This window comes from Belonocnema kinseyi, chromosome 5 (genome assembly GCF_010883055.1).
Source record: "Belonocnema kinseyi isolate 2016_QV_RU_SX_M_011 chromosome 5, B_treatae_v1, whole genome shotgun sequence".
Taxonomy (NCBI): Eukaryota; Metazoa; Arthropoda; class Insecta; order Hymenoptera; family Cynipidae; genus Belonocnema; species Belonocnema kinseyi.
Window position 1 is genome coordinate 97,384,383 of NC_046661.1, and position 15,204 is coordinate 97,399,586.

Below are 15,204 nucleotides of genomic sequence, written 5' to 3' on the forward strand. Positions count from 1 at the left end.
AGTTCCCAATAAATAATCTTCCAAATTATCAATTAAAAAAATACATTCAAGTTTTTAACGATAATTAATCACGAAATCATAAAAATGGTTGAATAAAAAACACCAACTGAATTTTGATTAAAAAATAAAGAAAAAAATGTTTCTACATTAAAATTTGCAACCTAACTTTTTGGTTTATCAAACAGTATGAAAAATAGAAATATTTTCAAATTTGCAGATCAATTTATGCGATTACCAGAAAGCTGACGTATTTTTGTTTAACCTGTAAAGGGCACACTTCCGTAAAATAACATAAAGAGCATACTGGGTGTTAATTACCCGAGGGTATTCAAACGTGTGCTGTGTCGGCGGTATTAAATAGTTGTTTACAAGAAAATAAATTAATGATGTTTAATCTATCTAGTTTAAGGAGAAACAGGTTTCATAACAACTTTTGAAATCTAAAGTAATTAAAAAAATCCTTTTTGGGAAAAAATTACTTCTTTCACTCTGAAATTCATAAGTTCTTAAGTTTTTCATATTTTAACTCAAAATTTTACTTGAATACTTCCGAGATACGGGGCTTCAAAAATAAATTTAGTCTTATAGTGTTCGTTCCAAAGAAGGTATTTATTCTAAAAAATAAAAGCTTCAATTCAATGAAAAATGAAACACCGTACTTTGCGTGATTAAACGATTTTATTGATCTTGAACTGCGTATAAAAATGATAAAAATCAAAATTATGTGAAAATGAGAGAAAAATAGGTTTTCATGTAATTTGTTAATTAGGCGCCATATCTTCCATTTTCTTGAATTTGGTACGTTTTACTAAAGCGAAAATAAGTCGCTGGGTATCTTATACCCAGTATGCACTTTGAAGGTTAATCTGTGACACATGTTGATTTTTTGAAGCTGTTCGTTTAGGGCGATTGCTAGAGATATTGATCGGCGACTTGGGTCGAAGTAGTGTTCTGGAAGGAAAGTGTTATTTAAGTAAATATCACAAGAATTCTAGATTAACCTAAAGTTAATCTAAAAGAAGTTGCAAGGCAAAACCCAAAGGATTTCCTCTTACCTCGAACAGGATTTGGCTGAATGGTATAATAATAATAATATTTGAAGCTCCAACTTGGAAATTCTATAAAATGTCAATTTTAACTTAAAGCCCAGCTGATTGATTTTTCGAAATTCGGTGAAACCCTTTTTTCGAGAGAAAATGAACAAATATGGCATTGTTAATAAATTTATTTTAAAAAACAATAAAATCCTGATATCCTCGATCTATAATTTGATAATTAAAATAAAAGAATGTCATCATGAATGAACGGGATATTCTTGTTCTGGTTTATTTCCATAAGAGCGACAAATATCGCCATAAAACAACTAGTTCGTGAAAGTGCAAGCAGATAAAATAAAACCAAGATTGCGTCAATACTGTGGGTCATGAGATCAATAATTTTATGCCTTCGATCCCGATACGTAAAAAATAACAAAACGGCAAGTGATATTACACTTAAGTGATTATTATACTGCGCAGCAGAAAGGATAACTTTCTCTTTCTAAATTCAACAGGTAGGTAAAATTATTTTACGCCATTGAATGCTTTCTACTTACTATTTAATTTCTAATTGAATTTCTCCCAAGATAATATTTTATGCCTTTATTTATTTAAAGATTGATTATATTCAAGTTTTTTTCCTAATTTAAAGACGTTATTCCAGTCTTAAAAGCAAACATATACTGCATTTCACAAACTAAGTTTTTATCTTGGAATCGACAACGAAAACAAGTCATTTACAGGAAATAAACTTTGTCCCTTTTTCCCTTATCTAAGTACAGTATTATGTGAGACTCCGAAATCAGTTCTCTTTTATTTCTAGTTGTTTATTCATTGCAGTGGTTCATAAAAGTTCAGATAAGATTTAAAGTTAAGAATATTCAGGAAAGTTGTTAATATTTCAAAATGAAGACTGATAACAATATTTTGAGAGGACCCCCACTGATTGAAAAATGGACCTACAAATCTGCAGGAGAATATTTTTTGAAAATGATAAGAAAACATGGATCAGCGCCTGCTATGGTATTATACAATTTTCAATTGTTTAATTTTCTATTCCGTTTTGTCATTTTTTAATCATATATTTTTTCTGAAAATATTATATTATGTTCTATCTACTTTTATCAGTTTTTTGTTCTATTCCCCTTCCCAGCAACTTTAGATCCTCAACAAATTTATCCTTTTCTGACACTTTTTATTATTTTGTAAATTGCTCCTCTTTACATGCATTCTATCTCTTTTTATTCCGTTTTTCAATTTTCATTCCACTCCTGCTTTAAAAAAATCTTTCCTTTTTTAATTCTTTTTCTAATTGTGTCAACTTTCCCTTTCCTCCAATTTTATCGGTTTTCTTTTGTAGTTATATATGTTTTTCCTAGTTCCAAAAATTCTGTCCTATTTAAGATTTTTTTAATTTCTTCAAATTCAGAAAATTCCTCAATATATTTTTAACTGTCTCGAATTAATCCTATACTTCTTTAAAAAAATTCCGGATTCATTTTTGACAATTTTGTAAATTTTTCGTAATGTTTTAAAATCTTTTTAATTATTCTCTTATAATTATTTTATAAGACAAAGAATCATTTAAATATATTGCCAGGAATCTTAAGAAATTTTTTTGTTATCTTGACACCTTTGAAAATCTACAGTTTGTCTTAATTTTTTGTTATATTTGACTTTTTTTTTTAAATTTTGAGTATCTTTTAAAATAATTATAAATTACCCTCATATTTTGAAAAAATTCAACAAAATTTTTTTAAAAATCTTTTAAATCTTTCAGATTACTTTTTTATAAGCTAAACATGTTTTGGAATGTTTCAAAATGTTTTTTAATATTCTCTTAAAATAAGTGTTCTAAAATATTTTAAAATTTCGTCCGTAATCATAAAAAAAATTTGTTATTCTCTTGAAACCTTTCAAAATTCATAAACTGTTTAATTTTTTGGTAGAAATATTCAGAAATTTTGTATCATTTCAAAACTTCTAAATATCTATTAAACTTATTCATTTTTTTTTTAATTTTGTAATCTTGAAAAATTGAATAATTTTCCTTTGAAATCTTCCGCATTTTTTACTGGGAATCTACGAAATTATTAAAAATGTTTTAAAATATTTTAAAATACTTTCTTTAAATTATTTTTCAATACAATTTTTTTCCCCAATTTTCATTTGAATCTTAAGCAAACAATTTTAATTATCTTAAGACCTTCAAAATCGTTAAAAAGCTTCAAAAATTTACATTTTATTTAAAAATTTGTAGTTTCCGGGAATTTTTTGATTACCGGACCAACAATTTTTTCATCGCTAACTGCATTCTAGATATTTTGTAATCATTCTTTTCTTTTTGAATGTGTGAAAAAGTAGATACATTACAGTCTGGTAGCAAAATTTTGAAAACAGAATTACTTCGCAATATTAAAAATAATTACAATCAAAATTTTCATTTTTATCAATAATAATTTGTATCATCTAATAGAATAGCAAAAATGAAAAATTTGATTTATTAAATTGATATTAATATATATTATTATATTATTTATACTATAATATTATATTTACTATATTAAATATTGTCTTTTTTTATATTTAAAAAAGTGCATTCTATAAAGAAAATTGTTATTAAACATTTTATTGCAACTTTTGTCGTTTTTTCATAAACTTAATTTGTTCATTTTTAATACTATATTTACGATTTGAACAAAAAATACACATCCTAGCATAAGGTGATTCTAAAAAAATTTGCAGATACAATTTAGGCGAATAATTTTTTGTTTATAAAAAGGTATTATAATTTGCGTCATTTATTCATAATTTTTTTTTTATTTCTAACCTATTCTTATAAGAAGAGTTGATGAATGTTAATCTTTTTTAGTTATAGAACTTTTTTCTATTCATTGTTTTCGTCTTTTGTGCCGTTTTTTCCACAAATGTAATTGTTTTATTTTTAATCTTATTTTTTACGATTAAATGAAAATCTACACATCCTGTCCAAAAATGAATAATAATACATTTTTAGTTGCTTTTTTGAATGAAAAACTTTCATATGTTAATTTTTTTTTTCTTACCTTTTTCCATTTACCAACAAAAATCATTATTTATTTTCAATGTTATTCTTAACAATTAAAACAAAAACTGGGCGTTCCATCGAAAAATTATTTTCAACAAATTTACAGATCTTTATTGGGTGCATAAATTTTGTTCAACAAATTTTTTCGCACCTAGAGTCGTTTTTCCCAAAAATCGTATTTTTTAGTTTTAATGTAATTTTTCACGATTAAAACCAAAACTACAAATCCTATCAAACAATGAGTCTAATTTTTCCTTAAATTTTGATAATGTTAAACATCATTTAGAATGTTTTAAAATACTTTGGAACATACTCTTAAAATAATGATTGAATTGAATGAATTGCATGAAATTGTTCAATTTAGTCATCCCAAATTTTAATTTCGAGGATCAATAATTTTTTAACACAAAATATGAATTAGGATTAAACATTTTTTTAAAAGGGTGTTTGTTTATTTATTATTGTGGTTATATAAATATATAATTTTCTAAAGATTCTTGAAAAAATTATTTAAAATTTCGAAGATTTCACACATGTCCCCTTTTCTAAACCCCCGAACTTTTTTGGATGACCAGGCGTAGTTGATTCTTGTATTTTTGAGGATTTTGAAAATTTTAAGAAAAATTCGAGTCAGTTTGAAAAGATATTGAAAAATATTAGAAGTTTAGAAGATAAATATCATTCGATCTGACTCCAAATACTTCTGAAAAAACTTTAAAAATTAAAAAAAATACCCTCATATCTTCTAAATATTTTCAACACGTGGAAAAATATTTTGAAATGTTTTCATACCTTTTTAAATATTATTAGAAATTTTTTTTTCAGGATATGAAGTCATTAAAAATGTTTCTAAGAATTTCACGAAAAGTTTTTAAAATTATTTTCTTCATGCCTTTCAAATTTCTTAAAAAGCTTCGAAAATTAGTACGAAATCTGGAAATACGAATTCTGGAAATAATATTAAATTTCAAATTATTTTATTTAAATATTTAGAAAACATTTAAATCTTCTAAATATCTTTTAAAACTACTTTAATTACTTAATCTTTTGAAATTTAAATTAATTAAATTTAAATTTTCCCACGAATTTCCAGAACAAATTTTTATAATCACAAAACCCTTTCAAAATTATTTTCAACTATCCCAAAATGTGCATATTTTTCTAAACTTTTCTGAATCTTTTAAACTTTTAAATTAATTTCAGATATTTTTAAAAAATCTAAATTTTTCTTAAGCTTGCACAAATTTTGGTTATAAAACTTTATAATCTTGCTAAATTAAATGTTATGCTTTAAAATCGTCCGAATTCTTTTTCGAAATTTTAAGAAATAATTTAAAATGTTTCGAAATCTTTATCAATTTTCTCTTAGAATTTATTTTTTAAAATAAAAAAACAATTAAAATTTTCCGATGAACTTTCAGAAATTTTTTTATTATCTTGAAAACTTCTAAAATTCTTAAAAAGTTTCTACAGCAGGACAACTATGTTCCATTGATTATTAGTCTGTTAATATTATTGTCAATGTATACATTATTTAAACATCATTAGATTTTTCATAAACCTGAATCTGACTCTGACCTCAATCTGACTCTAAACACTTTTGAAAAATCTATCAAAATTTAAAAAAATACCTCCAAACCTTCTTAATATTTTCAACATGTGTACAAATATTTTGAAATGTTTTCATCCCTTTTTAAATATTATTCGAAAAATAATTTTTTTAAGATATAAAGTAATTATAAATATTCCTAAGAATTTCACGAAAAGTTTTTAAAATTATTTTCTTCATGCCTTCCAAATTTCTTAAAAAGTTTCGAAAATTTTTACGAAATCTTCAAAAATTTACATTTTGTTTAAAATGTTCGGAAATATTATCAAATTTCAAATTATTTTCTTTAACTATTTAGAAAACTTTTACACCTAAATATATATTTTAAAATTACTCGAACTATTCCAAAATTCCTCTTAAAATCGGGAAAAATTAAAACAATGCTTCCAAATCTTCAAGATTCTATTATGATAATTTTAAAAATCTTTTGTAATAAAAAATTATTCCCACAGACAAGTATGGAAACAGGCGAACAATTCAACTTCAGCCAAATTCTCGAAAAAAGTTTGAAACTAACAAAAAGTCTTGAAAAACTCGGTTTAAAACTAAACGACCGAATTGGAATTTGCAGCGAGAACAGTTTAAATTTCGGAATTTCAATTCTATCCAGTATTTTTCTGGGCACGACATTCTGTCCTTTAAATCCGGCCTACACAGAACGTGAATTAATTCACGCAATGTCAATCTCGAAGCCAAAATACGTCTTCGTTTCAATTTCATGTTTGCCAATGATGAAAAAAGTGTTGAAGGATATACCTTGGTCTATAAATTTAATTCTGCTTTATCCGGATGCTTCATGTTCGGAATTTCCTAATCTTCCAGATCTGATATCGAATATTTCAGATTTAGAAATGAGAAATTTTAAACTCCCTGAAATCGATATCAACGAGCATGTTTTATTAATTGCTTGTTCATCGGGAACTACAGGACTTCCAAAAGGAGTGATGCTGACTGATAAAAATATTTTGACGATAATACAACATCAAAATGAAGACCCAGCTCGTGTGGTACAATCTGGTTCGTCCATTTTGGAAATGCTGCCAATGTATCATGCCTATGCCTTTTTCATTTTTCTTTTTGCAATGGCATTTAAAGCAAACCTGATTGTCCTTGCGAAATTCGACGAAAGACTTTTTCTGAAGGCGGTGGAAAAATATAGAATTGATACTTTGACTCTAGTACCACCCCTGATGGTTTTATTGGCCAAAAGTCCGATTGTGGGTGAATATGACCTGTCTTGTGTGAAAAGAATATTGTAAGTAGGACAGTTTTTAATTTTTAATTTTTTGTTTTGTAATTTGTCGCAAGCGGCCGTTTTAATCAAAAATTTTTTGATCTTTTCCGATTTTTCCCGATTTTCAAAAATTTTTCATACAAACTATTTAAAACTAAACAGCAAATTAAAGGACTTAAAGTAGATTTCTTTTGAATTTGAAACTTTTCAAGTATTTATGCTTAAAAAATTTTAATTTAGACATTTTTAATTCAAATGCTTGATTAATAACGCGTATAAAATAAAAACTTGGAATAATTTTCGAATGAACAATTTTAAATTAATTGTTATAAAATTGCAAAATTTCCAATTTCTAACTCTTGTAAATTGAGTGGAAAAAATAATTATAGTTAAAGAATATAAATCTATACTTTTATTTTCAATAATTTAAATTGTATAATGAATGATTTAATTCTTAAATTTTGGTAAATAAAAAAAGTTTGCCATTCAATTCTTTTTTAATGGAATATTTTGTAGATTTAAAGTTTAGTTATTTTAATCCTTTGCAAATGGTTAATTGAGAAACCGCTATTCATTCGTCCAAAATGGTTTTGACATATTTTTAAACATAATCCCAAAATTATTTTTTGAAAATAAAAAATGATACGATTTTTTCCAGAAATCATAAAGAAACTTTGTTATGAACTTGAAACCTTGTAAAATTATTGATACCTTCCAAAATCTACACTTTTTTTATCCTTTTCAAATTTTTAATTGTTTCGCCAAATTTTTCAAATCTTTCAAATAAATTTGTAAGTGATTCAAATTTTTCCTCATTTTTGTTTTGAATCATGACTAATTAAAAAAATTGCCCTAAAATCTTTCAAATTATTTTTTGGCAATTTTGGAACAATTTCACTGTAAAATAAAAAATTTGTTAAATACCTAGAACAATTAAAATGGTAAAGGCCAATTTTTAAATTTAACACTCTTAAATGTTAACTGTTTCATGATTTTTATTTGAAACAAACGAGAGAAAAAATCTTGGTCTTTTTCCGATTATTTCCGATTCACAAACATTTTTTTTCATTCAAAGAATTTAAAACTAAAAAGCAAATTAAAGCACTTATAGTAGATTTCTTTTGAATTTTAAACTTTAAGCATTTATGCTTAAAAATTTTTAATTTAGACATTTTTAATTCAAATGCTCGATTAATTACGCGTATAAAATAAAAACTTGTAATACTTTTCAAGTGAACAATTTAAAATTAATTGTTATAAAATTGCAAAATTTCCAATTTCTAACTTTTGTAAATTAAGTGGGAAAAATAATTATTGTTAAAAAATATAAATCTATATTTTTATTTTCAATAATTTAAATTGTAGAATAAATGATTTAATTCGTAAATTTTGGAAAATAAAAAAAAAGTTTACCATTTAATTCTTTTTTTAATGGAATATTTTTTAGATTTTAAGTTTAGTTATTTTAATTCTCTGCAAATGGTTAATTGAGAAACCGTTATTCATTCTTCCAAAATGTTTTTGACATATTTTTCAGCATAATCCTAAAATTTATTTTTGAAAATAAAAAATCATAAAATTTTGGAACATTTGCAATTGAAAATGAAAAATTTGTTAAATAGAACAATTAAAATTGTAAAGACCAGTGTTTAAATTTAACACTCAGAAATGTTAACTGTTTTATGATTTTTATTTGGAACAAACGAGAAAATTTTTTTGGTTTTTTCCTATTTTTTCCGATACACAAAAATGTTTGCATACAAAATATTTAAAAATAAACTGTAAATTAAAGCACTTAAAGTAGAACTTTTTTAATTTTTAAACTTTAAATGTTCATGATTACAAAATTTTAATTTAGAAATTTTTAATTCAAATTGAACAATTTAAAATTGATTGTTATAAAACTGCTAAACTTCCAATTTCAGACTCTTGTAAATTTAATGGCAAAAATATTTATTGTTAAAGAATATAAATCCATGCTATTATTTTCCATTATTTAAATTGTGGAATGAATGATCTAATTGAAATATTATCAAAAATAAAACATAAAAAGGTTTACTATTGAATTCTTTTTTAAATGGAATATTTTTTAGATTTAAAATTTAGTTATATTTAACCATTTCAAATGATTACTTGATAAATTGTTATTCATACGTCAGAAATGGTTTAGTCATATTTTTTAAACATGAACCTGAAATTAATGTTTGCAAATAAAAAATCATACACTTTTTATACAGAAATTTTAAAGAAATTTTTGTTATTATTTTAAAACCTTTTTAAATTCTTAAAAAGTTTCAGGTTTGGATTTCGATAGTTTCAAAAATCTACACTTTGTTTTTATCTTTTTTAAATTTTGAATTATTTTTCAAATCTTTCAAATAAATTTTTAAGAGAATTTTAAAATTTTGATTGAATGAATTTGAATTTTTCTTAATTTTTGTTTTGAATCATGAATAAATAAAAAAATTCCTTTGGAATCTTCCAAATTATTTTTTGGCAATTTTGGAACACTTTTACTTACAAATAAAAAATTTGTTAAATAGATCAATTAAAATTGTAACGGCCAATGTTTAAATTTAACACTCTGAAATGTAGCAGTCAAATATGAATTTCTGAAATCTTTTGAAATGTTTTAAAATATTTTTAAAACTCAAATTATTTCTAGATTAATCAGTAGTCAACAATTATTTATAAATCAAAAGTTAACACTGTCACTTACAATATAAAAATTTCTTGAATGCAGCAATTAAAATTTTAACGTTCAATGTTTAAATTTACACTCTGAAATTTTAACTATTAAAGGACTTTTATCTACAGCAATTTAGTTTCGATTTCATTATTTTAATATTTGATATAAAATTGCTTATTTAAAAAAAGAACAGTCAATGACTTCTAAATATCTATTAAAAATGGATCTTTTTTAATTTAAATTTTCTTGATTCAATGGGTCAAAAATGGATTATTTTTGACTGAAAAAATACTTGAATAGGATTTTAAATTAAATGAAAACCTTCAATTATAAATTAATTAACTTGAAATTATTTTAAATACCAAGCTTCCAATACAAGCAGACCTAGAGATTGATTTTTTCGCAACTTATGAATAAAAATTAATATTTTTATAAGACAATAGACAAAAAAGGACTAACATAAAATATAATCCTTTTAATTTGCTATTTTTTAAGTTATTTAAACCATCATTTTAAAAAAGTTGAAATAAAACTTATTTTTAATTGCAAGTAATTAAATTCAAGTGATCTTACATATTTTTCTCCTAGAAATTGGTAAAATTCCGGATCAATAAGTAAATTAAATAATTGGAATTTATTTTAAAGTTTTAAAAATTATATTCTTTTTAGATGCGGTGCTGCTCCATTGTCTCGAGAAATAGCAGAAACTGTTATGAAACGTCTCAAGCTTCCTTTTATATGTGCCGGTTATGGAATGACTGAACTCACTTTAACTGTAATAAATTCTCCAGAAAATCATAAAATAAATAGCATTGGAGTTCTTCAACCAGATGTTATAGGTATCCATTTTTTTAAAATTTTAATTGTTGAAAAAAAATAAATTAAAATATTAAAAATCAATGCCATTATTCAATAATAAAAATATCAAATATTAAATAGTTACGTTTTAAGATTTAATTGTTAGTTTTTTGGATTTAAACCTTAGAACTACAATTAACGCATCTGATTAAAAATTATTTTATTGTAAACGCATTCCATTTCAAAAACTTTGCAACCTGGGGAAAAACCACAAAATTAATAGACATTTTTTTTGAGATCTAAACCTGAAAATCAGTAAAAATAAAAGTTCTTTTTAATTTAGAAAATAATATAACAAATAAAATAAATAATAAAAAATTATGAAATAAAATATGTTAATAATAATAAGTATTGAGTTTTGCAAACGCACAATTTTATCATTTCTTCAGACCTATTTTGTATAGTTTGAATTTAAAAGTGTGTAGTCCGAAATTAAAAAGTGTGCAATAGAAAATTAACTTGATTTTCTAAACAATATCTCCGGTTTATTAACCTAATATTATTAAACCATTGTAAAAAGAACTTCAAATTATTATTTAAACTAAAGTAATATCATTTAATATAATATAAATAAATATGATTTAATATAACTAAATTTGGTTCAAAATTTAATTATTTTGCGAAAATTCATCAATTTTATTAAAAAGTCATCCTTCATGATTGAGAATGTAACAGTTCTGTTGAAAATTCGTCTTTTGGCTTAAAAATTCCACAATTTTATTTTAAAAAATTTTCTTTCTTGAGTACAAAATTTTTTAGTTCCAAATTTAATAATTTTGTTGAACATTCGTCCTTTTGGTCTGAAAATTCTTCGCTTTTTACAGATATACCATCTTTTTGGTTCAAAATGTATCTGTATTTCGGGTTGAAATTTCAACAGTTTTGTGAAAAATTCAACTAGTTGGTCGAAAGTTGAACAACATTGTTCAAAACTAATTTTTCAGTAGAAGATTCATCATTTTATTTACAAAAAATTAATTTCTTTGGTAGAAAATTGATGTATTTGTTAAAAATTCGTATGTATTTTCAAAACATCAATTTTTTCGGTTGAAAATACATCTGTTTCCTTTAAAATTAATCTGTTTTTATTCAGGATTCAAGTATTTTGTTAAGAATTCGGCAATTTTTTGTTGAATTCAAATGCGTTTGATTTAAAATTAACATATTTTTTTGATAGAAATATCGACTGTTACATTTTGGCTTAAAATCCATCTTTTAATGTTGAATTGCTTTTTTAAACATTCATTTTTTTTAGTTGAAAATTCTGAATTACTTTGTTGAATTTTTTATTTGAAAATTAAGGTTTATTGAATTTTTGATCTGAAAATGAACTTTTATTGAAAATTCACTTTTCCGGGTTGAAATTTCAACTCTTTTTTAGAAAATCCAACACTTGTGTACAAAATTTAACTAGTTGATAGAAGTTGAACTACTTTGTTAAACATTCTTTTCTTAGTTAAAGATTCATAATTTTAGTTAAAAATAAATTTCTTTGCTTAAAATTTAACTTTTGTAAACTATTTATTTATTTAGCTTTAAATTCGTCTTTATTAATAGAAAATAAATTTTTGGTTCAAAGTACATCTGCTTGGTTGAAAATTAATATCTTTCAGGTGAGGACTTAAATATTTTGTTGGAAATTAGACATTTTTTATTAAATTCAATAGTTTTTGATTTTAAATTAACATATTTTTTGGTTGACATATTAATTATTAAATTTTTGTTAAAAATTCATCTTTTAACGTTAAAAATCCAACTCTGGTTGAAAATTAAACTGCTTCCTTCACATTTTTTTTAGTTTAAGATTCATAATTTTAGTTGGAAATTCATCTTTTTCGTTGTAGATTTAACTATTATGCTGAAAATTCGTTTGAAATATAGAGTTTAAAGATTCAGATTTAGTAGTTCTAAAAATACAAATCCCCGTTATCATTTTTAATGCTCTTAATAAAAGAATCATTTAATGAATTTTTAAAAAATTAAGTAATTTGAAGCTAATTTTAAATTATTTAAAAAAATTTTCAAAACTTCGAAACATCTTTTCAAATTATTCTAATTTTTCTCAAATTTGTCAAATTAATCCTGTCAAATTAAAAAAATTTCCTAGAAATCTTCCACATTCATTTTTTATAATTTTGTGAATGCTTCTACATATATTTAAATATTCTCTAAAAATTAGTTTCTCAAAGTAAAAAAAATTATTTACAATTTGCTAAGGAAATTAATTTTGAATTTTTTTAAACTTCTATATATCTCTTTAACTGATTTGGATTTTTCTAAAAATAATAGGTGTTGAATTTATACACAAAAATTAAATTACTTAATTTACAAATTAAATTAAAAAAAAAAGAAATTAAAATTGTAACGTTTAAATTTTCGCTTTCTTTTGTTTAGTTTTGAATATTTATATTATAATTACTTATTTTTAATAAACAGACAGATATTTATAAATATTAAGTAATTGTTGTTTTTCCATAAAAAAAATGTTCAAATCTAATGGTTTGAAAATGGAATTTTTTAGTCTGAAATACTTGAAATTTAATAAAGAATTTGATTATTAATATATTATTTTGAAGTTATTTTAAAATTGAAACTAGTTAATAAAGTTTCAATCGTACGTTTATATTTATTTAACTAATAAGACTTTCAAATTGACACAGTTTAATTTTTTACGTTAAAATTTGCAAACAAAATCAAAATTAATTTAGAACCTGAAATTATTTCAAAAATAATTTAAACGAAGTGTGTGTATCGGTAAAATTTGGATATTCGTAACGAAATTCCGGTGCAAATAACCACAAAAAAATTTAAAACAATATGTAGTTTTTTACAGATCTGAAACAAACAAGGCTCGAAACGAATAAAAACATTTCTTTCTTGAATTAGTAGGAAAATTGAAAATCATTTTTTATTTTAAAGAATTATTTTAACAGAATATTTAAAAAGATTTTAAGCGATTTCCAAAATTGTCAAAACAGATCATAGAAGATTTAATTTGAACTCATTTAATTTGGGAATTTTTAATTAATAAAAAGAACAATTATTTAATATTTAGCAATATTTGACTGTAAAATTCAAACCAGTCAATGGAATCCAAGTATTTAAAAGGAAACAATTTGAAACTTAATTGTTTGATATAAAAGGCTTCGAATTGTTAAAATTTCGAAAAGTCCTTAAAATTTTAACGTTACAATTTTTGAATTTTGATGTATAAATAATAATCGAACACTTAGGTATTATTTGTAGAGAAAATTTGAGTAATTTTAAGAGATATTTAGGAAGTTTTGAAAAGATTCAAAATTAATTGCAAGCTTGAAATGATATTAAGTAATTTAAACAAAGTGTGTCAAAATTTTTTTCAGAACTTCTAAAAATATTTTAAAATTAATAGAATTTTGCTTACAATTTTTCGAAAAAACTTGCAAATTAAAAAAAAATTCTTAAAATCTTCTATATAGTCTGTTTTGACAATTTTGGAAATCTCTTAAAATCTTTGTAAATATCCTGTTAAAATAATTTTTCAAAATGAAAAATCATTATAAATGTTCCTAGAAATTTTTATAAAATGTTTTTATTCGTTTGAAGCCTTTCACAGTTGTTAAAAAGCTTCTAAATTTGTTTGTTTGAAATCTGCAACAAACTAAATTTTGTTTTCAATCAGTTTGTGGGTATTTGCACCGGTATTTCGGTACGAATAGCTGAATTTGGCGTTACACACACTTCTTTTAAATTAATTGAAATCATTTTAAGTTATAAATTAATTTTGAATTTTTTTTTAAACTTCTAAATATCTCTTAAAATTACACAAACTTTTTCTATAAATAATACCTAAGTGTTCGATTATTATTCATACATCAAAATTCAACAATTCAATATTTACAATTTCGCTTACAAATTAAGCATTTTTAAATAGAACAATAAAAATTGAAACGTTAAAATTTTAAAGGCTTTTCGAAATTTTAACAATTCGAAGCCTTTTATATCAAACAATAAAGTTTCAAAATACCTACTTTTTAATATTTGGCTTCAATTTACTGGTTTTAAAGTAACAGTCAAATATTTCTAAATATTGAATAATTATTCTTTTTCTTAATTAACAAATTTCAAATTAAATGGGTTCAAAATTGAATAATTTAGATTAAAACATTATTTTTAAATTAATAAAAGCTTTTAATTACGAATATATTGTTATTAAGTTATTTTTAAGTTGAAAATAGTTTATAAAGTTGTAATCGTATCTTTACATTTCTTTAATGACTAAGATTTTTAAATGAAAGAGTTACTCCCAGACTGCATTTTGAACTTCTTTAAATTAAAAATTTACGCTTAAGAATAAAAATCTAATATCGATTCAACTAATTATTTTAAAATCTGTTGAAATCGAACTTGAATAGATCTTTCTTTTGAAAATATGTCAAATTTCCGGTCAAGAAATAAATTCACTGTCATTTTTCGGTTTTTCATGGGCCAGCGGCCACCCTGGTTTTTAACCGTGATAATTCTGAATTCTATAAATTTTCAGCTAAGATTCTTCCACTCGATGGTGAATCAAAAGAGCCCTTAGGACCAAATTGTGAAGGAGAAATGTGTTTTAAATCTAATAGCATCATGAAAGGATACTGCGAAAATGAAGAAGCAACCAAAGCTATGATAGACGAAGATGGATTTTTGCATACTGGAGATGTTGGATATTATGATGAAGATGGATAT

The 15,204-nt window shown here is 23.3% G+C and overlaps 2 protein-coding genes across 3 annotated transcripts in view; one reads left to right on the top strand and one right to left on the bottom strand.

The window, feature by feature from the left end:
- Positions 1-767: 767 nt before the first annotated feature.
- Positions 768-15,204, bottom strand: part of LOC117173523 (3'(2'),5'-bisphosphate nucleotidase 1) — a 45,142-nt gene continuing 30,705 nt past the window's right edge. For both annotated transcript variants that reach the window (XM_033362161.1, XM_033362162.1), the window contains exon 6: positions 768-951. In XM_033362161.1, coding sequence (XP_033218052.1) covers positions 837-951 — 115 coding nt within the window. In that variant the 3' untranslated portion in view covers positions 768-836. The remainder of the gene's footprint in view (positions 952-15,204) is intronic.
- Positions 1,400-15,134, top strand: LOC117173524 (luciferin 4-monooxygenase-like). Its single transcript, XM_033362163.1, has 4 exons — positions 1,400-1,552; positions 1,878-2,060; positions 6,166-6,968; positions 15,017-15,134. Exons 2-4 carry the CDS (start codon positions 1,944-1,946, stop codon positions 15,018-15,020), a joined length of 924 nt encoding a protein of 307 aa, XP_033218054.1. The 5' UTR covers positions 1,400-1,552; positions 1,878-1,943; the 3' UTR covers positions 15,021-15,134.